The sequence below is a fragment of the Mustela putorius genome, unplaced genomic scaffold (assembly GCF_011764305.1).
Source record: "Mustela putorius furo isolate JIRA1106 unplaced genomic scaffold, ASM1176430v1.1 tig00003869_pilon_pilon_pilon, whole genome shotgun sequence".
Taxonomy (NCBI): domain Eukaryota; kingdom Metazoa; phylum Chordata; class Mammalia; order Carnivora; family Mustelidae; genus Mustela; species Mustela putorius.
In genome coordinates, this window is record NW_025422021.1 from 25,638,713 (window position 1) to 25,664,853 (window position 26,141).

The 26,141-nt window shown below is 34.9% G+C and overlaps 1 protein-coding gene across 1 annotated transcript in view; it reads right to left on the bottom strand.

Annotated features, from left to right (window-relative positions):
* GALNT13 (polypeptide N-acetylgalactosaminyltransferase 13) overlaps positions 1-26,141 on the bottom strand; it is a 538,752-nt gene that overhangs the window by 141,985 nt on the left and 370,626 nt on the right. The window contains exon 9 of the mRNA XM_004743877.3: positions 16,605-16,785. Within this exon, the coding sequence (XP_004743934.1) occupies positions 16,605-16,785 (181 nt within the window). The remainder of the gene's footprint in view (positions 1-16,604; positions 16,786-26,141) is intronic.

Genomic DNA, 26,141 nt, shown 5'->3' on the forward strand with positions numbered 1-26,141 from the left:
ATCATTTTCAATTGCCAATTTAATGAACATATTCAATACCTAAGATATTATTACTTTCCCAGAAGAAAAAGTGTACATGTTTATATCTTAAATTCAACATTTCTAATTTATTTTATTGCCTTTTAAAGCTAACGTCCTAGACATGGAGTTTTGGGCTCCCGTGAATTCCATAAATGAGAACTAAATCTTCCATGAATTCCAAATCAGCAGAATAGTGTTGTGTATATATGTATCTAATTGGGAATGATTTCGTACACTTCATCATATTTTTTTGAAGTTGTTTGTGATAGCTGTTCCAAGTTAAGAAACAATGCCTTAAGGAAAGCCAGATGTATATTCTTGTATTTAAAAAAAATGTAATTTTATTATGTAAAGGTTTTTGTCATGTATCTGCTATTAATCAATAACTTTTTAAATAGTGACCTCTCTAAAAATAACAGAATATGCATATATGTATAAAATATTTGACCCTATACAGGGTGCCTGGATGACTTACTTGGTAAAGTGTCTGTGTTCAGCTCAGGTCATCATGCCAGGGTCCTGGGATGGAGTCCTGCATAGGGCTCTCTGTCAGTGAGGAGCCGGCTTTTTCCACTCCCCACTGCTTGTGCTATCTCTCTTCCTATCTCTCTCTCTCTCTCAAATAAATAAAAACTTTAAAATAAAAGAAAATAAAATATTTGACCCTAGATCAGTGTTTCCTTATTTTATTTTCCTCAGAAATTTATTATTACTCATAGTTCATTAAGTTCTTAGTATGTCTCAGATACAATTCCAATATCTTTGTATTCTTTATCTCATTTATGATAACAAAAATGGGATCTGTGAAATAAATAAAACCTCAAAAATCTGAGATTCTGTAAGATAAACATTATTAAAATTCTTACTTTACAGATGCAGAAACTGAGACATAAAGAGATTATATAATTTATCCTAGGTTACCTAGCTAGTAATGGATTATGACTCTACTTTTGATTAATATATTCATATATGTTTGATCAAAAATTTGAAATATTTATTGTGTTAATGTTTTCATTACATAGAAGACAAGGGTTAGAAGGGATAGCAGTTATTGGCATATTCAAGTAATAGGAGAGTTTTAAAAGATGGTAGAATAAAAAAAAATTGGAAGCAGGAATGGAAAAATAGGGGATATTAGGCAAAGATCCTAGGATAGGAGAAAAGAAGACAATGGATAACATGCTTAAAGCCTTGTGGGAGATAGTTACTATTGCTCCAAGTCTTTCCTCATTGAACCTTATTGCCCTTACCATCATAAAACCAGGCTGACTCCTTACAATCCAGGGCTCTTTCTCTTTTTCCACCTTTACTCATTCCTGTCCCCTTTTCCCATAATTGGCATCCCCTGTTACCTTCCACTTACCTCGACAATTCTTGAGCAAAGCACATTTATGATGATAGTTGCTAATACATTTTCCTTCAGGTGCCTTTCTACTTACTGTTTTTAAACATATTTGTGAGGATTTCTCCAAGTGAGTCCAATAAATACCAGGAAAAAAAGGGAAATCAGACCATCTTTTAACTCCTATTAGAAAGGTTCTACATAAAACAAAAACAAAAACAAAACAAAACAAAACACCTCCTTTCAGTGTTAATCTCCCCAGGAGTCTGATCTGGGATGGAGTTTAGAATTAAATGTAGAATCTTGGATGATATAGGTTTGTGACAGAAAGATCTGGCTTTCAGTACCAAAATGGAATGGCATCTGGAAGCAGAAGATTGTAAGAGCATTCTTTAGCCTCTCTGGTCCATGCTTGGGGAAGACTAGACTGGCCACCAAAGATAATTAAGAAAGTTATGGACCACATAGAACAATACATTAAAAAGAACATTCACCAGAATCAGGTGGAAGTTACTCCTGGGATGCAAGGATAGTTCAAAATTGACAAATCAATCAACATCATATGCCACATTAACAAAAGAAAGGATAAAAATCATATGATCATCTCAACAGATGCAGAAAAAGCATCTGACAAGATTCAACATCCATTCATGATAAAAACTCTCAAAAGTGGGGTTAGAGGGAACAAACCACAACATAATAAAGGCCACATATGAGAAACACATATGAGATAACATCATACTCAATGCTAAAAAACAGCTTTCCCTCTAAAGTCAGGAACAAGATAAAGATATTCACTCTTGCCATTTTTATTCAACATACTAGAAGTCCTAGCCACTGTAATGAGACAGGAAAAATAAATAAGACTATAAACTTATAATAGTTAAATAAACTATTTGCAGATGACATGATACTATACATAGAAAATCCTAAAGAATCCACCAAAACTATGAGAAATAGTAAACAAATTCAGTAAAATGGCAGGGTTAATACCAGGTTAATTAATTAATACAAAATTAATACCCAGAATTTCTTGGGCTTCTATACACTAATGAAGAAGTCACAGAAAGAGAAAAAATAACACTATTTATAATTGCACCAAAAAGAATAAAATACCTAGGAATAAACTTAACCAAAGAAGTGAAAGACCTGTACTCTGAAAACTATAAAACACTGATCAAAGAAATTGAAGATGTCACAAACAAATGGAAAGATATTCCATGCTCATGGATTGGAAGAATTAATATCATCAAAATGTTTGCATTATCCAAAGGAAGGTACAGATTAAATACAATACCTATCAAAATATCAAAGCCTTTTTTTTTTTTTAGCATAACTAGAGCAAGTAATACTTATTCGTATGAAACCACAGAAGACCCTAGATAGCCAAAGCAATGCTGAGAAAGAAGAAAGCTGGAGTTATCACAGTTCCAGGCTTCAAGATATATTACAAAGCTGTAGTAATCAAAACAGTATAGTTCTGGCAGGAAAACAGAAATATAGAACAGTGGAACAGAAGAGAGAGTCCAGAAATAAGCCCATATTTATGTGGTCATTTAATCTATGACAAAGGAAATAAGAATAAACAATCTGGAAAATACAATCTTTTTTTAATAGCTGGAAAACTGGATGTGTACAAAATAGAATTGGACTACTTTCTAACACCAGACACAAAAATAAACTCAAAATGGATTAAAAACCTTCGTGTGAGACCTGAAATCATAAAAATCCTAGAAGAGAACACAGACAGTAATCTCTAGGACTTCAGCCACAGCAACATTTTCCTAGATACATCTCCCAAGGCCATGGAAACAAAAGCAAAAATAAACTGTTGGGACTACATCAAAATAAAAATCTTCTGCACAGGAAAGGAAACCATCAACAAAACAAAGTCAATGAAATGAATAGGAAAAGATATTTGCAAATTATATATCTAGTAGGGGTTAATATCTAAAATATATAAAGAACTCATACAACTCAATACACACACACACACACACACACACACACACACAGAGTCCAGTTAAAAATGAGCAGAGGACCTGCATAGACATTTTTCCCAAAGAAAAACCTACAGATGGCCAATAGACACACGAAAAAAAGAAATGCTCAACATCACTTATCATCAGGGAAATGCGAACCAAAACCAAAATGAGATATCACCTCCTGTCTGTTAGAATGCCTAAAATTGAGAAGACAAGAAACAACAAGTGTTTGCAAAGATGTAGAGAAAGAACCCTCAAGCACTACTGGTGGGAATGTGAACTAGTACAGCCACTAAGGAAAACACTATAGTTTTGAGGAAACTTCCTCAAAAAATTCCTCAAAGAATTTAAAATAGAAATACAATATGCTCCAGTAATTTCACTTTTGGGTATTTAATTTACTCAGGGTAAAAGTATACACTAACTTGAAAAGATATAGGCACCCCTATGTTTACTGCAGCATTATTTACAACAGCCAAAATATGGAAGCAACCTAAGTTCCCATCAATAGATGAATGGATAAAGAAAATGTGGTATATATATGTAATGGAATATTACACAATTATAAAAAAGAATAAGATTGTCCCATTTGAGGTACAATGGATGGACCTAGAAGGTATTATGCTAAGTAAATAAGTCAATTAGATAAAGAGAAATACCCTATGATTTCACTCATAAATGGAATCTTTAAAGAAAGCAAAAAAAAAAAGCAGAATCAGAATAATAAATAAAAAGAACAAACAGATGGATATCAGGGGGAGGAGGATTGGGTTCAGCAAAATGGTTGAATAGAAGAGGGAGATACAGGTCTTCAGTTATGGAATGAGAAAGACATAGGAATACAAAACAGAGTGTAAAGAATACAGTCAACAATATTGTAATAGCAATGTAATGGGACCGACTGTGGCTCTATTTGTCGTGAACATAGCATGATGTACAAACTTGTCAAATCACTAAGTTGTACATCTGAAACTAATGTAACACTATGTGTCAACTACACTCAAAGTAAAAAAAAAAAAAAAACAAAAAAAACAAACCCATAATGTGAAAAAAAAATACCAACAAGTTTTTTTTTTTTTTTTTTTAAGATTTTATTTATTTATTTGACAGAGAGAAATCACAAGTAGATGGAGAGGCAGGCACAGAGAGAGGGAAGCAGGCTCCCCTGCTGAGCAGAGAGCCCGATGCGGGACTTGATCCCAGGACCCTGAGATCATGACCTGAGCTGAAGGCAGTGGCTTAACTCACTGAGCCACCACCCAGGCGCCCCCAAAATACCAACAAGTTTTATGCGAAAAAGAAACTACAAATTTTATGATACAGCAATTACATTCCCAGGAACATACCAACACAAATTCATTCATATGCATTTCTCATAGCACAAATTCTCATAGCAAGACTGTTCTTGAGTAGCTCCAAACTTGGAAAACACCTAAATGCCCATCAACAAAAAATAAATATAAAGTGTTCTAGTCACATAATGGAACTCTACGTAACAATAAGAATGGCTGATCTACACAACATTATGCCAAGGAAAAGAAGCCAGGCACAGATGAGCACATGCTGTCTAATTCCATTTCTATAAAGTCTAAGAACAGGCAAGTCTATGATCTCAGAAATCAGATTTATGGAAGGGTAGTAACCAGAAGTGGCATGAGGGACTTCTAGGGGCAGGGGAAGTAGGCGGCTTTGGAATGTTCTGGTCCTTGATCTGGATGCTGGTTACACAGATGTGTGGGGGTATGAAAATCTATTGAGATATTACTTAGAAAATATTCACTTTTATGAATCATATTGAACTTTAATAAAAAGTTAAACATTTTTCAAAAACTAAGAAAAATTTTGTGGAGAGTGAGAATGGAGAAGGTGGGTCACAGAAGATGCTGGTGTATTTAGAAACAAAACACACCTTTCATGCTATGGTTCCTATTAGAATATGTATTTGTAACTTTTCTCACATAACTATCCTACTCCTCTACAATTCTACTGACAGCCATGGGGAGAAAGGCTGCCATGCTTTCTTTGTTCATAAAATACAGTGACTCTAAACACAGGGAAGTCCAACGGAAGAGAGTAAAGGACAGCCTACGCAAAATCTCCTTATATTGTTCTTCAGCCCATAAGCACTAGCTTCAGAGTTTTCTTATTTTATTTGACAATGAAGGAAATTATATTTTCCTTGTCAAAGATGGAGACTCTAGATTGGTTAACTATTAATTCGAGATGATAAATTATGTTCTCATTGTGTACTTATAAAGTACTGATGGAAAAAATCTAACCTCAATATACAACTTTTCCTGAAAATGTCTATTTGTCAAAGACAGATTCACAGTACTCAGAGAAATAATAATTAACCCTGATATTCCATAGACTTCCTCAAAAATAGGACCCATGACTATGAAAAATATTTGGTCTTGGTAATTATTTCATCTGTTTATGTGTTTTATTGTTGAACACACAATAATCAAGATGTCTACTAGCAGTGCAACTATCCAGCAGACATAAACATCAGTAAGAAAAAAATGTATTTTATAATTCTGGGGTTGACAGAATATAAATTACAATAGAGGCCATAGGATTTTAATAGCAGGAGTCAGAAAATGCATGGATGTCTGCTATACATATTCTCTTGAGAAGGATTTCATAATAGTCTGAGATTGCAAAATAATTTTATAGGAGAACTTCTGAGTTTTGGAAAGAAGGGTGCTGGAAAATATTATTATGGCATGGTTACTTAGTTTTCCAAACATATAGGGAAATCTGCTATTAGACTGCAACCTATAATGATATTTCAATCAAAATGAGAATTTTATATGGCTTTACTTTCCAGCATATTAAAAGTAAGGCAGTTTTATTATTGCTAGAGAAAATACAATATAATAAACAGCCAAAATGAAATTGAAATTAGTATTTCCCAAACAATTATGAATCTGGGAAAAAAAATACACATGCACACAAAAGTATGTGCGTGTGTGTGTATGTGTGTGTATATATACACACATATATGTATATATACATATTTTCTTTCTCATGTGGAAAAATATATATACATAAATATGTATATATACATGCATACATACATTTTATTATGTGGAGAAATATATATTCTTATATCACAAAATATATTTCATATATGTATATTAGCACAATTTTTCTTTTGCTGGTATAACCAAGAAATTGAATAAGTTTATACTTTCATTTTGTAAATGAAAGTATAAAATTACTGTACATAAAAAAAACAGAAAAAGTAACCTTACTATAATCACACAAATTAATAAGAAGATGTTGGCGAATACATTACCAAGATGAGTGAGAATTCAGTGACATTATTGGATCTTCAAAGGGTTAGCTTTTAAAAAACTAATTGTCTCTTTGTAGATAGAATTTCAAAAAAGGACATTTATTTTGGGTGTCAGAGAAGTTATTGAACTAGAGCATTTACTTGAAACTGACAGTCCAGAAGCCTAAAAGACTTATGGATTTTCCCTTGATTTTGGTAAGACAAAAATTCGCTTCCACAGAAGTCTACATTCGAAGCTCAATGCCATAATGATTGTTATCTCTGTCAGACCACTTGGCCTCTTCCAGAGATAGTCACTTCCACCTACAGTTATACAATGCTTATAAGTAGAATGACTAAATAATTATTGTTCAACTCAGGACACTGTTGTGAGTGAAAGGGGGGGCTATTAATAATTATGCCCACATAACAGGCATGCATCATGACTGTCCCAAACAAACAACTATATATAAAAATTTATTAGAAGTTTTTCATTTTGAGTTGAAATCCAGTTTGTTTTTTTTCAATTTTAAACCAGGTGCTAATTAATACCATGTTTTAATTCATTGATATGTAAGTTTCCCTGACAGAATTTTACAGTTAGAAAGATCTGATAAGAAATCAAATCCAACCTCTTATTCAAGTCTCATTAAAGCATCTCAAAAAGACAGACATCTAGTCTCTATTTGAATATTTCCCAAGACAAGAAGCTCATTGCATTACAAATCAATTCATTATATTTCTGGAAAGCTTCCTGACTAAGAACTTAAAATTGCCTGCTTTATTTCTTATCTTTTGAATCTGTACAAGTGTCTAAGCCTTCCACATCATATCCCATTTTAGTAAAAACATTGCACCCTCTCTTACCTTATTTCCCAATCAAAGCCCCCCTTCCTTCCACTATTGTTTATATATCATAGATTGAAGGCTGGTTACATATAGTTATGTCTAATTTGGTGTTCATTTTGAACAATTAATAACTTATTCAGACACTCGAGATCTATATTCTTTAATTCCAATGAGAATTTTTTATTAGAAATTCAATTAAATTATGCTGAAATAACAGAATTTCCTAAATTATTAAGTTGTACAAAATCCCTAATTAGTCAAAGTTCCCAAATTTTGTTAACTGAAATGTTGCACCAAAAATACACAAAATTTATAATACAAAACAGTTTAAAAATTAATGGAGCTCCTTTAGTAATGACAATTCTGACAGTAACTTTCAGTTATAAGAACACTATCACTATAACTTTATTTATCTTATTTTCAACCATATAAATCACAAAGATTTAACTGTTTGATATATTTTATTGATATTTCCATATATTTAGAATATGCCTTAAGTCAAACTGCTAATATATACTATTTAAAATTTTCTTGTTAAATAAATAAATGAATAAATAAATAAATAATAAACTCACTTGCTAAGCCAAACTAACCAATTAAATACTAATCTGAGTTTTTCATTATTTTGTCACTTTATATATAAAATATAACAATCTCTTAATTTGGGCTCATGTTTCCTGCAATTAAAACATGAATTAGTGCTTACTTCATTGACTATGTGTTAATGAATCAATATGTATGTGTGCATATGGTCTAAAGTAGAGCATTCACATCAGGTGGCTTATAGACAGTTATCAATATGGCGGCCACCTGCTCTTCAGGCATTGACAATCGCACATTAACAGTAACCACTTCATATTAATGCTGCTTCTGGTAAAAGCACGTAAAAAGCTTATTTGTCAAACAGGCATCTTACCTTTTTAAAAACTGTTTCCATTTTCCTTTGCAAAGCCCTAACCTGTCTCCCCAGTACACCTTTCCATCCTGGCCTGTAACTATTGCCCCACATTCTTTTCTACCAAAGACTTGCTGCAAAGCTCTCACTAACTTACTACCCCATTGGATAAAGGTAACTATTAATAATAGAGTTTTTATTTTCTAGATAATTTGTGTTAACATGCTACTCCCAAAAGACTGTAAATTATTAGGATGCTGAGGTAATCTGCCATTGGCATTTAATATCTGGTAGGCAAATATATGGCTAGTCTTTTTATTTGTACTGTTTTATTTTTGCAAAGGATTATTTTAAGGAGCCTCAATTTAGCACATTGAGGAGTTTAATCCACCTTCTATCATTATTGGATTTGAAAAAGACTATGTTTCCTAATTCTCTAAAGATTATCTTTGACTCTGTTTACTTTCCACAGAGTATATGCAAGTAAATAACTCCGAAATTGAACTCATATTTTATTTAAAATAGCTACAAGATGATGATAACATAGAAATCCAGGCAAAGATAATCCACCAGAATACCTAATGTGAGGAACTGAGCCTGAGAGTATTTGAAATAAGAAATCTGCAATTTATAACCATCTGACCATCAATAACTTTATGTAAATGACTGCTGCTGAGTGTCAGAGTAAGCCATTCAATTGAGTTAAGAATCAGAATTGAAATTTAATGTAACCGATTATATAAGTGTTAAGCTGTTCAATTTTAGTTATGCTAAAATTAAATAATGAAATTGGGGCACTCTGAAGATGACAAGATGAAAGTAGGTATGAGAAAGCCTCTGTATGCACCTGGATCCTATCTGATCCATATTAAAGGCTCTTACCCCAAATAAAAGCTCTTAGCCAATTCCTAACAGTAAAAATCCATGCATCTAATCTTGATCATTTATACCAATTTGAAAAACACTGCAATTTTCTACTTTGTCTAGCTGAATATGCCTTAAGGAAGTGAAAATTAATTATCACATTCAATCTAAGTGGGGTAGGACTGACTGACTGGAAACTAGAATAGTGCAGAAGGTGTGCGCGTGTATGGGTGCGCGCGTGCGCGCACGCGTACACACACACACACACAATGATTACACTAGAGCTACACATGTTTCGTTAGAAGAAGCAGAAACTAAATGTATGAATAATTTTGGTATCTAAATCCTAGAAGGTAGTGATAATTCTGTGAATAAATCTATATTAGAAATTAAGTGATATTTATTCACTCTAGAACCTACCTATATTTGGTAATGATAAAATCATTTGAGGGGCTAATTATCTGAATTTCTGAGTTGTAAATCGAAGATTGAGGATACAATGATCCACACTTACTGTTCCAATTCAATATTTTTGTAACACTCAATAAATATAATTTATAGCATCTGTTTATAAACTTTATGGACCATGAATACAATTCAAGATACTTGGAAAGAATTACTGTAATGGGAACTGATATACTCATTTAATAGAATTCTCTAAAATTATAACTGCTGTAGCTGATCAACTAGCTATAGCTGATGTAACTGTTGAAGCTAATATTTTATTTATGTTCCATGGATAAAGATACTAATACTTTCATAAGGAGAGTCATCTGATTGTGGCATTCTGCTTATATTACGACCCAGAGAGATCACTGAATTCCTAAAAAAAAAAAAAAAAAAAAAATTCCCATGCATTTAACTAACTAGAACTTAAATTAAATCACAAACACTTCTGGAGTACCTAAAATTTGCCAAGCCCTAGGGGGTGGGGGGATGGGAGGGCAATGTTTTTACAAAAAATAATCTCTAAAGCCATAAAGGCTTAAACGGGCCAGATTTTACTTCAACAATTAAATTCCTTTTTAAAGAATCTTTTTGTGTATCAATTTTTACAATATGGGTAGTAGTCTGGGAGGAAACACTTGCAGTGGATATAGCAGAGTACCCAAAATACATAAAGATCTACTGATATGTAAAAGGACAAAAGCTATCCAATAGTAAAGTGAAAAAATGATTTGACTAAAAAGAAGAAATCCAAGTAATAAGAAAAAGATGTTCATTCCTAGTAGTAATATGAAAAACAACTAGATACATAGGTATATCTATATGCAAATATAAATAAATATACACATATATGTGCAAACGCATATATACATGTGAAAAAAACAAGTGCTGAAAATCTAGAGTGGTGATAGCACATTCTAAGCGCTCAAGAGTTCGAAGGAGCCCTGCACAGGGCTCCCTGCTCAGCAGGAAGCCTGCTTCTCCCTCTCCCCTGTTCCCTCTCTCTTGCTTTCTCTCTCTCTGTCAAATAAATAAATAAAATATTTAAAATAAATAAATAAAACGTTGTTAGATAAGTGAGAGATCAAGTGAAATTGAGTTTTAGGAATGTCCTCCAGCAATATGGTGAAAGTGGGTGAAAAGTGCCCAAGCTTTGAAGCCAGAGGCCCATCAGCGGTTTCTCTGCATGTGGGATGACTGGAGAATGAGGACACCTCAAGACATTTGAGAAAACTTAGCAGGTAGATTAGAAAAAACTTAGAGATTCATTTGATTTTGATGCTTGTCAGTGAGAAGAAGAAATCAAAGGAAATGTTGGCAGCTCACATCAGTAACCCTTTAAAGTCTTGACAATGTGCTCCTCATGTACCAAGCACCTCATAACATTTTTCATTTAAACAAATTAAATGTGATGATGTAGACAGTTCACTTTTTAACGGCAAAGGCAACATCTTTTCTGTGTTTGTATCCCCCCTACCTGGCATAGTACAGATCAGGAACTTAATGAATACTTACCCAATGAAGACAGAAGCAAGGAAGTATCATTATTATTAAAAATACAAATAAACACCCATAAAATACCAATAAAAATACCAATGATAAAAACTGACCTAATGTCTTAAAGAATTCAAAAGCCTTTAACCATAGCAAGGAAAAAGTTGTCTGTCCATTATACCAACAATATCGAGAACAGCTGTCATCCCTTACTTCCACATTTAGCATTTCATGGTGTCAACCAGATATATGAATTACATGTTATCACAATACAACCTATTAAAACGATTTAGAATTTTTCTTCATCATATCATATTCACTTGGTGATACTATGGTTGACATTGCTGAAAAGCTGTTAAATAATACAAATACAAAATTCATAGACGCAAATGTACTTTATGTTCAGAATTGCTGCACACTTTTCAGATGAGTTCATGTTAACCAAACAAAAACTGATATCCCTGGATTATTAAAAAAAAGAATCTGCATGCTGCACATTTTGCAGGGAACATCAAAACCTGTCTTTATGAAATCTGCCTGGAACCACATTTTTATGACTTATAAAAGAAATTAGGCCCTACACTCAAAGGATTGGTTATTAAATATTTTATCTTTAAAAAAATCAGCAGGCTGAAAAACATCTGTATTTCATAGATAAAAATTTCAAGAGATAGAAATGAACATAGGTCTTAAACTTTAATAATGACCCAAAGATGCTGCTTAACAAAGGCTGCCTTCGATGGACTGATCTTTGTAAAGTATTTTTAAAAGGTTAGCAAATAGAGTTAACCTTCAAAATAAGTTCAAGGGTGTGTTTCTAAATGTGTGGTTTCTGTTTATCTGGAATACAGATCAAAATGCTACAGTATTTCCAAAGGAAAATGAGCTGTTTTCCCGGTTACATACAAATACATTTAATGTATGTTTTGGGGACCTTTAAATTCTATTTTCTATTTGTTTTTTTCTGCTCAAAACAAGAGCACAAGCTGTCCATTAAGAAAAGGAAGAACAGGGCGCCTGGGTGGCTCAGTGGGTTAAGTCACTGCCTTCGGCTCAGGTCATGATCTCAGGGTGCTGGGATCGAGTCCCGCGTCGGGCTCTCTGCTCAGCGGGGAGCCTGCTTCCCTTCCTCTCTCTCTGCCTGCTTCTCTGCCTACTTGTGATCTCTGTCTGTCAAATAAATTAAAAAAAAAAAAGAAAAGAAAAGGAAGAACAAATGGAGGTTACGGAAGGACAGCGGCTTCTAATCACTGTGTCAACTGATACAAGGTTAGAAATCTACCTTCCCCTGAAAGAAAATCAGTATTTATAGAACGGCCAGAATTTCGAAATATACAGTTAGTGTTATGACTACACTCTATTTTGAAGTTCTTAAGCTTTTTCCCTGTGACCCAACAGGAAAAATCATTGCCATTTATAATGGGGTGCTCGGTGAAGAGTGGTTTCTGCTTACATCACTTCATTTCAAAGGATTTGCTAGAACAATCAGATTGCCTAAAGCTGAAACAGCCCAATTACTAGTAAAAACCGCCTCAGACTTTAAGAGCCCACAGGGCTTTAAAAATCAATGATGCTATAGTATTTGCATCCTAAAAAAGGCAGCCAAAAACCAAACTAAACAAATGTTGGAAATGTATTCTTCAACACTATTTCAAAGTATTTCTACTCTTCATTCATATACCCATTGAGAGACATAATTAGACCCTGCCAGCTCAATCAATAGTTGTCTAAAGCTAATGGGCATAGCTCAGACAATTAGGACACACAGTAAATATTTTGAAAAAGTAAAGTCAGATAAAGGTAATTTCACATACGTAGTTATTTATACAACCCATTGTCACTTTAAATTAATGGGGGTCATGAGAAAAATAAAAATCAACATGTGTAAAAAGTTATCTTGAGCTTTTGGGCTCTTGTATTATGCTGCTTTAGTACAAAATGTTGTTGTCTACCTAAATCACATCGGTTTGATTTTATATTAGTCCTGGGAGGTAAGACTGTATCACGGTGGGGGCCTCTAATTATGGTGTAATTATCATACCCTAAGAACACGGGTAAGCCAGGGGAACATTTGTTTCGGGGGCAAACACACACGAATGACATCATGGCTACATGAAGAGCCCTTTTCACATCTCTTTATCAGTGAATCCTCAATCAGGGGTTAGATCAGAGAAGTGGGGAAAGGCTCCCAATCTGCTGCAATTCTTGTGAGATCCCCTGGTACAGACCAGACATCCATGGAGAATTCAGCAGAAAAGATGAAACATAAGCGGCTTCCTTTTCAAAGGCATTCATTCATTTAGTCACTCACTGATTCTTCTAATTATTTAACACATATTTATTTTTCAAGGACTGCAAAGTGACAGGAAAGTTGCTAAGCACTGTAACTGCAAGTCTCTGGATACAGAGACATGTAATAAACATAAAACAATGTGTTATGTGGTAATAATGGATTGGCCATGGTAACACAACAGCAGGGAATACCTTATTGAGAGAGAAAGAATACCTAGTTTTTTCCAGGACAGAGATGAAGCAGAGATCAAACAATGAAATAGGTAAGTAGTATTGTATAGGCCATATTGAGAAGAAGCAAAGTTGTCAGAATTCAACTCATGAAGGCTCAGTACTTAAAGACTGCATTTTGAACAGCTGCATACAAGAATAAGATTCCGTGATAGAAGCCCCGGTGTAAAAAATGGGTTTCCTCACAGAAGATGCCCAACATCTTGGGCGAATTAACAGATACATGGAGGTCCTTCTAGAAAGAATCACAGCAATTTCCTTAGCTAGATTATCAAGGAAGGTCTGGAGAATTAAACAGAACACAACAGAAGCTCTTTAGAATTTTTTATAAATACATGTGTGTGTTTGTGTGTGTCTATGTATATTATAGCAAAGGATGTAAGTGTAAGTGTAGATGTCCATGCATGGACCCCCTACCCATCCCTGGACACCAACTACTCTCTTTACAAACTTTCCTGTTACTCAAGGCAGTGAAAAATAGAATCCCAACAATTCTAGATGATAGCAAAGAAATCCATGATTTTGATTATAAGAGTATCAGAAACCATCAATAATGACTTAAATAGTTATTCACTCAAAAAAGGCTCAACACCATACAAGTGACAGATTCCTGATTTTCCAATACAACCCATTTTATCTATTTTTGGATGATCTGAAAGCTGCCCGGGGCTAGAATTATTCTTGAAGTCCAGCTCTGGTTTCCAGCTTACTTCCTTTCCATTTCCACTGAGAAGCAATTAATTGTTTTGTGTTTTTGGTGTTTTCAGTTTGCCCATACTACAGCAGGCAGGTCCCATGTCCAGCAATGCTGATAGTTTCTGAGACACTATAATGTTCCTTAGGAAGTTCTCAGATATTTTCAGCATATTCCCCAAATGTTCTCTTTCTGCATTCCAAAATACCTTTCCAGGTCTAAATGAGTCCATCTCATAAGAATAGTAAGCTTCTAAATGATATTTATTGTAACACAAAAACTACACTTTCCAGAATATATAAACAGTCCCTGTTGAGCAACATAAAGTCAATAGTTCCAGACAGCAAGCGTTCCTTCTTACCCTTTAAACTGTAAAGGCTGTCATTTCATTACAGTTTGAGAAATGGTTCTACCATTTATCTGCCTTTTTCATTCAATGGGAAATTATACAAAAGAAGACTAACACATCACTTTTTACAAATAATATTCATCATGAATGGCTAATAATACACATGGTGGCAATTATTCTCAATTACTTATATTCCCTGGTATAAGTTGTATATAATCACACATAACACATTTTTTTCTTCCATTACTTCTTTCTTCATATTTGAGCTTACGTGTTTCTACAAGTAATGATTTGAATTCAGAAAGTATTATCAAAAGAAAATGAAAAGGTTACATAAATGTCACTGCCTTGCTACGAATTTTACATGTTCTTGCTGAACTCAACTCTTTGAATATCTGGACTGGCTTTCTACTATAAAAAAAAAAAACATCTATGCGTGAAATAGTGTTTTTGACAATAGCTTCTTGACAAAGTAGAAGCCTGAACACGTGTGAAAAAAAAATCCTTTGCCTAATGACACGCTTATACATGCATTGCCCTCATTTTTCTTTTCTATAGTAATACTGAATCTTAATAAGAAAGTTCATACTACTTATTGCCTCTTTATCTATAAAAGAAGAGTTTTCACAGCCTCATATATACTTTCAGAAATCAAAGCATGTCAGTCAGAACCCAAACTAGTTTTTCCAAACCATGCAATATGTTTTAATATAAAAACGAGGAGGTGAGCATGAATTTTTGTTGTTGTTCTTGGGGTTACATAAGAATGTCACTGGTGCTTACATGGTATAAACATAAACTATCAAAACAAAACTTGAAAAATTATTTCATCAGTACAGTTGAATTCCCATTGTATTAATTTATCTTTTGGTCTCTTTGTCTAAACTTTGAGATGTTAAAGACCCTTGTGTCTTCTCCTTGTTTGTAGCTTCTCACAATGTCATATCTTATTTCCTTAAAAAACAATGTAATGTCTCGGGAGTTTTTTTTTTAATATGTAATTTTTTGAAAAACTACTAGAAAATTATAAAAATGAGATCATTCATAATCATAGCACTTGGGTATGGAATTTTCTCACCCATTATTTTTTTCCTTTTTAACTCTTAAAATTTTAAAAAAATTCTCTATTAAAATTTATTTTCCTTTTAAATTCTTTTAATATTTTAAAAATAAGTAGTATGCTTTATTTTTAAAAATTTAGAAAACTGTAAGGAAAATAATGAAATCACAGTCCTACCACCCAGTGATAGTCTACATTTTACTTCTATTTCCATATCTACTCTCTGTAACTAAAGTAGGGTAGTATTTTATTATCCTATATTATGCTTTTCCACATATCAATTAATGAGTAATTTACTATGTCATTTAATATTCTTTAAAAATATACACTTTAATATCTCCATAATTTACCAGCCTCTATCTTCAGGAAATCATCAGGCAGTAGAAAATATCTCTGTTTAAACATTAACGAAATTTCTTACCAACACAGCCAGCTTTATTTGTGAAACAAGGAAATGCAGGCTTACTTCTCCTTAAAAAAACTGTTTTTCTTAAATTGAGCTAATATATATTAACTAAATTTGGATCTCACTATGTACTGCTTACTCCACTTTTCTAGCATAATTCTTGTGCCAAGAAGGAAACTAAGAAAAGAGTATTTAGGCATTTGACATAAGTGTAGTCTTTCACAATCTAGATGAAAAATGACTTCATAGTGTAACTTTCTCAAAAATGATTTTCTATAGTATTATGGTGATAAACATGTTCTTATTTAAACTAGTAGAAGAATAGCAATAATGAAACATATATTCAGCATGTTTAAAATTTTATCTTCCCCTGCAGAGGAAGAAATCATGTTTACCTGGGGATATGATATAGAAGAAGTCTTTAAATTCATCCATCCAAACTTCTGCCAGTCTCCTGTTGTTCTTGTTGATGACATGACCAGTGCCACCAGGGAAAGTGTAGGGAGTTGCCTTCCGAAAAACGTGACCAACATGGGAGCAAGTCACAATCTCCAGAGAGCCTCCACATTGCCAAATCTGAGAAAAGGAGCAATCGATCTATCACAATCATTGCAAATAACGAAGAAATATTGTCTGACAAGTCTAACTAAGGCCAAATCTTGGATTTTATATGGTTCAAGAAAACATTGGATGGACACAAAATTTAGAACAGGTATACTCAGCTTGGCAAAAGATTCAACTCAGAATAGCTTTATCTATGTAAATATTGCAGCACTGCATTTGTGGAAGTAAGATGCATTTATTTTTTCATGTGTCTTTAGCAGACTACCAAATTTTCAGTTTCTAGTAGTTAACCTAATCACTATTTAATAGATATTTAGTATCTAAAATCTGCTATGAATGAATGAATTTGTACAGGTTAGATGCCATGGTAAATAACTACATTTGATTTTGAGAAAAACCAGTTGTACTCTATTCATCTGCAATTTTAGATGACCATTAATTCTCAGCTTTCCTACACTCACTGTGTCTTACATCTTTGTCATTCTTACTAAAATGTGCTAGGACTCTACATCTGCTCAACATGTACGCATCTTCAAAATCCGTCTTCAAGTCACTTCTTCTAGAAAGCTATGTGGAGAGGTTTAGTATTTTGTGACTTTTGTACTTTAAACATCCATTTTTTTTTTAAAGATTTATTTATTTATGAGAGAGAGATTGAGCACACATGAGTAGGGGCAGAGATAGAGGGAGAGAATCCTCAAGCAGACTCCCCACTATGCAGAGCCCAGCTTGGGGCTGGATCCATTAACCCTGGGTCCATGACCTGAGCTGAAACCAAGAATCTGGCCCTCAACCCAGCGATCCTTTCCATCCTATCATGAAGAACCGATTACATTGTCTTGTAAGCACTTGTTTACTTCACTATCTCTCCTTTAAAACTACAAACTCTTCGAAAACATATGTTATATCCTTCCTGGTATCCTGGATTTACTATGGAGTTCAGGCTAGTTATAAGGCATCCCAAACACATTTATTTCTATAAAATTACATGGTTTAACCACAGGTTATACTAAAAGCATATGTGTATGCTTTTATATATGTATATATGTAGATATACACCCATATAACACACATTCATATATGTTTATTACATACATGTAACACATTGTGTATGTACTACAGGTTGTTTATCCCCATAAACAAGAGCCATAGTTATTGCTATATGTAATTGGAAAGATTGGATTTTATATTGTAACTAACATTGTTTTTATTTTAAGGAGAGTTGCTTATTTTGAAAGATAAAGTTTCCTTCAGCAGACCTCTCAAGCAACTTTCATCTTAGAAGAGGGTGGTCTTTGGGCTTGGGTAGCAGCAGGAGACATTCACTTTTATCAGAAGACAGAGGATGGTAAATAACAAGTTATATTAATCAACACTGGCTTGTGCATTACTTGTGCAATCTATTCTTTTTCATTTTCTAATGGTTTAAAGAGCATCATGTGAATAGTAAAGAAATTTCAACCTAACACTAAAATGTAAATATAAAATATAAATGAAACCCAAAAGAATGGAATTCACTCTTACCCTCAAAAGACAGGATAGAGCATTCTTAAACGATCAGAGTTTTTAATTGATTGGTAACTCTTTCATCTTTGTAGCATTAAATCTATAAACCTTCTTGGAATTATGCAATCCTTGCCTCCTTCCATCCCATTAAAATGGAGGAAGTTGACCCTTATCCTACAAAAGGTAAATCTATACTTGTATGTCAGTCTAGACCATAGCTTAAGAACTTCACTAGTCTGGTTCTTTGATTTTCTCCAGAAACATCAATGATTTTGCTCATTACTAGATTATGTTTTACCTTCACATAATATCTCCTAAAGGCTCCTATCTTTTGAATAGATTTTTAAAATAGAAAACAAGTAAAAAGATTATAAACACAACAAAAAGTTCTTCCCTTGGCCCATATTCTCCAGGTTCAAAGTATCTCATTCCCCTCACTGTAAATTAACATAAAATTTTACAGACATATGTTGTTTCTCTTTCTCAAAATGAAATGCTCTTTATTTTTGTCGCTCCCCCAAAATTGCCATGGTGAAAAACACAAATTTTTTCCTTAATGAATATCTAGTAGACTCCTTTCTTGAATTATCTTGCTTTTCCTCCCAGGACCTCACTGTTTATGTTTTTCACCCTAAATTTATATTTAAATATTAGTCTCTACCTTCCTACCTTCCTTTATTCATTCACTAGATGGTTTTATTCATCTTACTATTTGGCACGTGATCTGAATACTCACAACCTCAACAGTGACACCTCAGCCCAGACCTCTCCTCTGGGATCCACTCTTGTGGATCCAAACATCTACTGGGCATCTCCTCTTGCCATGTCTCAGATACACCTAAATAAACATGTCTGCAAGTGGAACTGCTGATTCATCCTGGCCCTGTCAGCCAGCCAGGTCTTACTTCCTTTTAGTCCTTTTAATCATTTATAAATGGTGCCTCACTAACTCTGGTGGTCAATCCAAAAAAAAAAAAAAAAAAAAAAAAGACCCCCAAACCGAAAACCAAAAACCAACCAAAAAAAAGAAACAGAAGCCTCTCCTCCTTGCTACATCCTATAAGTCATTATTGACTTCATTTTATTTTTCATCACTTATATTTAATCTGTTAACAAATCCTGGCTTTGCTAGCTGTAAAATTAATTCTCTGTATATCTATCTCTCTCTGCCTCTCTACCACCATCCTTGTCCTAATCACCAACATCTCCTGCGGGTCAATTGCAATACACTCTAAATTGTTTTGCTACGCTCACTGTTGCTCTCCTGTAATTTGTTTTGTGCTGAGAAAGCACGGTGGTCTTTTAAAAATTTAATCATTTCATTTCACTTCTGTCTTTAAATACTTCCATGGTTTCTTACCAATCTGTGGAATATAAACAAAATCCTTTAGCAGGGCCTCGTAGACCCTACATGATTCTCCCCCTCTGTCAGTAAGCACTGGGGATATTGGCCCTCTGCCATTTCCTAGAATAACTCATATACTCTTTCACACACCAAAGCCTCAACAAGTGCTTTCCCTATACCCGGAATACAATTCTGTCTGCCCTGCATCTGACTGCCTCTTTCCCATACTTCTCATCTCTGCCAAAACATCGCTGCATCAGAGAGCTCTTCCCTCATTTCCATATTTAAAGTGTCCCACTCCAATTAATTTTCTGCAGGAGCACCCTGTTTATTTGCTTCTTTAATTATCACAATTTGTAATTTATCTATTTGTTTGGCTGCACACTTTTTCCCCCAACTAGAATGGAGACTCTAAAAGAGCAACGGAGCTCTCTGATCATTGTTCATGCCCCCCTTCCCTCCCCACCCCCCAAGCCCAGGGCTTGTTTACACACGAGATGTCACTGCATGTTGGTTGAATGAAAAAATGAGTAACTCACAATTAGCTACCAAAATTAGTATTAAAGAAAAGCATCCCTGGCAGAATGATGAGATTTAAGCAGACATATTTTGAAGGGGTTTTAAACAGCATTTATGAAGGAAATATTTTTAGTACCAGACTAAGCACAGTAGTCTAGTAGTCTAGTAAATCATAACTGTTATTTCACACGCTTTGGGAATTGACAAAGTTCTTTGGAGGTCACAGCACAACAGATAAACATTAGAAATGGTTGATGGCTTATGACAAACAAGGTTTCTAAATGATACAATGTTAATTTTTAATGTTACTAAAGTAACCATTTAGTCAAATTCACATTATCTCTCTCTTGAAAACACCATTTAGTAAATGCTGAGGTATTTGTACCAGGCCACTCAGCGAAGCGCCCCAGATTCAGAAGAAAGAGCACATCATGTGTTTCACTGAAGAGGGAATTTCAGATACTCTTTTCGTTGCGCTGCGTTAGTAGTGGTAGAGCTCCCCGTCCTCGCCTATGGATTAGGCATGATTGAACACCTCCTTTCTTCCTTCACCCAACTCCTATACGGCAACTGCATGAGTGAAGCAAAGACTGGCATTTCACTCCCTGTTGGATACTTGCAGAGCAGTACAATCAGCAGACTACCTTGGTGTTACCATCACAACACAGCAGAATGTAGAGAGTGAGACTGTGGAAAAACGTGATCCTAGGAGGACAGGAAACACTTCTAGTGAATCCCTAAGGTGCCTAGGGTATACTGGACAGTTTGGTGGTAGCCGAATTGGCCTATCCAGTCATGTAGTACTCCTGGGAAGGAGTAGTCTTTGAAGACAATGGGATAAGACTTTAGTGGTTCCCAAACTCTGTAGATCATGGAATAGAGAAGAGGGAAAATGAACTGTGAGACTAGCAATATGGCTAAGATTTAAACCCTCTGCAGAAGGCCCTTGGATAACAGAGGCAATAGAAGGTAAAGCTGAGAACACTTCTGAGAAAACAATGAAACTGTAGAAGACTCACGGATGGAGGCCACTAGTAGAAAGTGGAACCAAACTGAGCCAACAGCGGGTGGCCATCATAAAACATGAAATCAGATGAAACCTGATGTTTCTGTAGCCCTCCTATTTGACATACACTGGGGGAGTGGGAGCCCGGAAAACCCTGCCTTCCCTCTTCTCAGTGCTTCTGTCAGCATGGGCCTGGGGAGAGAAGAGAATTTGAGGCATGCACTGCTTATGTAACCAAAGCTTTAAACTGGAACATTACGAGTATTTTTAAGAACCAAAAGTGACTAGAAAGCTATTGAGTATATCCTAAATGACGTCAGGACTGGAAAGGACTATTCCTCAGAGCATTATACAAGGACTGCAGAAAAAAAAAATCAGTTTAAGTTTGTGCTTCTCTAAATTTAGACTGTACGATAAACCCTGTTGCATACAAACCAGTGACTGAAAACTGTCTTCTGAGTTCACAATTTGCCTTTTTGCAAATACGGATTAGCACTGTGGTTGGGTCAATGAGGGCACTTTATTTCCTTCCACTCTGTCACTTCTTGGCCCTTGCCTGGTTTGGAGGCCTTTGGGTTCTTTGTCCCGAATATGTACACAAAAAGGATTCCTATTTGAAAACATTCAAAAATTGAGCTCCAAAGGTCTCTCTTCTTTCCTGCCTCGTCGGCAAAAGTAAGGGTAAATACAAGTGCTGATGTTTGATTATCATGTTAACTTTCAAGAAGATTTTGTGTGCATGTACAGGCATAATGCAGTAATGGTTGCTGACTTACAAGACAGAAGGCAAACCTGGCCCTGGCTTGATTCTCAAAGATGGTAGCAGTTTTGAAGTGTATTTAGGAGCAGTAACATAGGTAGAGGTAACTGTTCCATGACTCAGTGACTCCTGGCCCATGTTCTGCTTGTGAGCCATAGGTAGCCTACTGATTCCTGGAATAAATGAGTTCTTCTCCCATGGCCATCAGTGCTCACAGAATGTGTGGGTTAACACTCATTCATATTGATCACCCAGGGAAATCCTCTCCTCAAAATTTGCATGAAAATGAAGAGATCAAGGTAGGAATGCATAACATTATGCATTAATTAGGCTGGTATCTGGTCATAATAATACCCAGTTAGTTAATGTGAAAACAAAATATGTAATTGATCAAATGTTCACCAAATAGTTACTCTGTACTTAGGACACATTTTGGTAATGTGAAGTAATTGAGACATGAAGAATTCCCAGAAAACTATATGGTTAAATATTACAGTGTAAAGAACTCAAACTGAGTGGAGACCCCAATAACTACATGATAATCCTCCTTAGTGTATCTTCAATATCAATAAATATTTTAGGAAAATGGAAGGAAGGAAGCAAGAAAAAAAAAAGAAGAATATGATACAGTCATTAAGAATCTGGGCTTACAAATAAGCAAGCAGAGATTTTCTAGTTCTATCACTATCTGTGCAAAACTTATTTAAGTCTTCAAGGCCTCCATTTTCCCTCTGAAAAATAAGGATATAACAACTACTTCCTAAGACCCTAATAAGATAGCACATATCAAGCTTTGTGCCTGACTCTTCCTTCATAGGGCAAGATGTAAAAAGTTATCTGTATATTACTTAACTTTTATTGTTGTTGAGGGAAACCAGCATCTGTAGTGAATCAGCCTATTTTTGCTCTTTAAAAAAGTGTTTTATTTAGGGACACCTGGGTGGCTCAGTTGGTAAAGCAGCTGCCTTCAGCTCAGGTCATGATCCCAGCGTCCTGGGATCGAGTCCCGCATCGGGCTCTTTGCTCGGCAGGGAGCCTGCTTCTCCCTCTGCCTCTGCCTGCCATTCTGTCTGCCTGTGCTCTCTCTCTTCCCCTCTCTCTCTCTGATAAATAAATAAAATTTAAAAAAAAAAAGTGTTTTATTTAAACTTGGTAAGTTTTGCCTCTTATTGGTATTGCAGTATTAACTTCCAGGAGTTTAGGTACACAGTTCAGAGTTTAAAAGAACAGCCAATTAGTTTCCAATTAGAACACTACATTTCATTCTCTGAAAATATTTTACAGTGTCTGAACAAACAGTATAAACTGAATAAAACATGATGTCTCATTCACAAGAGCATGTGATGTCCGAATTACTTTGCATCACAGAGCATATCTGACTGTTATTTTCCAGGCTTCCGACAGATTAATATTTGTCTATTGTATCGCTCTCAAGTAAACCTGACCATGTATGAAAGGCAAACTGTCCTTTTATCCACAGAGGATTGAAGCTAGCCAGTTACTTGTTTTCTTTCCCAGATATTTTTATGAGAATCTTTTGATGATAGAGAAGGTTATTAATCAAAATGTAAAATGCCCATTGCTCATTTGATTATCTACTTGATTTTCTTCCCCCAGCTAGAAGACAATTAACTAACATACATTATTCTTTTCATGTTTTTTGGCACCTACATCAGTGACATTTTAATTAAGGTTCATAAACTTCATAAGCTCCAGCCCTGCAATCTCAGTTCTAGTGCTACTGTTTCTAATTTTACAGCTGTTGTGCCAAATTCACGCAGCTGCTTGTTTTTATACTAATCTTTATCCCCTAGTGCCAGCCCACACACATACTATCTCTGGCACAAAGTCACTGTTTAATATGGCCTTAATGACAACCACAGCAATCTACTGTTGAGGTCACGGAGCACCATGGTTATAGAGTATAAGTTGTATCCTAGCTCTGCCATTTCCTAGCAGGGTGAACTTGGTGACTTCATCTTTCTGTGCTTCAGGTTTCAGGCAGTAACATGAGACTAGCAGAAACGACCTCAGAAGGTTCTTGTGAGGATTGAGGCTGATCAGCGCTCCTAAAGATACTTTGCCTTTATGGGGAAAATGGATAGAAATGGAGCAATAGGTTCATTAAAGAGGTTATCACAATCATCTAGGAAAGTAATGATAATGACCTGGACCAGATTTATGGGAATGGAAACAGAGGAATGTAGTAACTTGATATAATTTGGGGAATGAGAATTAAGAATTACCGTCCGTGCTTTCCCTTATCTAGGTTTTCCCTATTAGACCCAACATACCATTTTCTTCTGGTAAACAGTCCTCAAGTCTGCCAGCTTTCGTGGATCTGTTACTATGGCTTCATAGCAGTTGCTACTTAACCACCTCTCCCCTTGCAGCTCTCAATTCTATATAGTCATTTAGTAAGATGTTCTTGTTTGTGTGCGTGTGTGTGTGTGTGTGCATATATATACACACATATATATATGTGCATGTGTATTTCTGTGTATATATACTATTTACATATATTAATCTGATCTCCCCAGGCACATTATTATCTCTTTGAGAAGAGCATCACATGTTTCACTTTATAAATTGAATTTCATCATCACATGAAATTAAAATTTACTTTGTAAAATTGAATTTCATCATCCCATGTTTTACTTTACAAAACTGGCATAATTCGCATATGGTGAAAAAAATCAGAGCTTAAATATACCATTTAATCAGGGTTTTCAAGGTTTAAAAAATGTATAGTTGCTACTGGTGCTCAGTATTGACTGGCTTATTAATCTATTATTCATATTAATTCAGAGAAATCTGTAAAATTACACAGCATACAGAAAATGTGTCTACTACAAGATGGAATTAGAAACAAAAGTGATTTTTTTTTTTTTTTCAGTTCTGGCAAAGGGAAACTGAAACAAGAAAGTGATGATTCAATTTTCACAGTATTTCATTCTATTTATTGTTTGTTTGTAATAACCCCTCTCAGCACTTCAACTCTCCACCTTGTTTATACATATTCAAACAGACTGATGACAAATTCTTTAATTTTAATAACTGAAACAAAGTCTAAAAGGACTTCATTGAGATCCTGAAGGCACTTATGATCCTTAATGGGTTGGCACAAACAAAAGAGACCTAGAAGTCATTATTTAAAAGCGGTGGGTACAAGGGGGTACAGTAGGCATTTTCTATTCATTCTTGACATGAAATTTGTCAGTTATTCCTCACACTTGTTTTGATTGGGGTGATGTCTTCTTTAATTGGTTGGTTTGACTCTTGACTTCATTTTCACTTCACAATGTAATTGGGGACCCATGTGGTCTGGAAGGGGGCTCTAGAGCTGGGGTCATATCTGGTATCATAACATCTCAAGATAAAGACTCTTGTAAATCAAGCTGCTGTGGTCTTTAAGTGTGTACCTGAGTTGCAAGAAATCACAAAGCTAACCTGCCCAAGGAATGTATCCAGTACTTGGTAATTTAATGCTTAAAACAAAAATTATTGTTTGGATAAAAAAGAAAAGATACCAGATTTGAACTAGGAAAACTGTACTCTTGACCTGAAATCAAAACAAACTGATTGCAGAATTTTGAATAAGTCACTTAATCTTGAGAGTCCTCAGAAAATTTATATGTAAAAGAAAAAGAACTGAACTTGATAATGGCTAAATCTTCCTCCAGATTTCTAGGATTCAGACTGGTCTCTTTATATGGAGCATATGACCACTTGTAGATACCAGATTTTTCTTTTTATTTTAAGGAAACATGCATACAGAGAGGGAGAGGGAGAAGCAGGCTCCCTACTGAGCAGGGAGCCCTGATGCAGGGCTTGATCCCAGGACCCTGGGATCATGGCCTGAACTGAAGGCGGATCTTTAACTGACTGAGCCACCCAGGCGCCCCTAGATAACAGACTTTTAGATAGGAATAATACATCTCTCTAAAATGTAATGAAAATTTTCCTACTCAGGCATGCTGACTTGGCTTTAGCTGTATTAGAAGTACATGCTGTGTAGATGTTATTCTCTGAACATGAGCAAGTATGAAAGAGAGAACACTGTAAAACTTATGAGGCAATCAATTTGGTTTCTTCCCCCTCAGATCTGGGAGTTAGCTATTTTAGAAAGATCGTAATTGCTATAAAAACAAGAGAAATCACAAAAGTACTGTTCTCTCAGAGAATGAGAATTTTTCAGGAAATCACTATATAATAAAGTAATTTGAAGATTT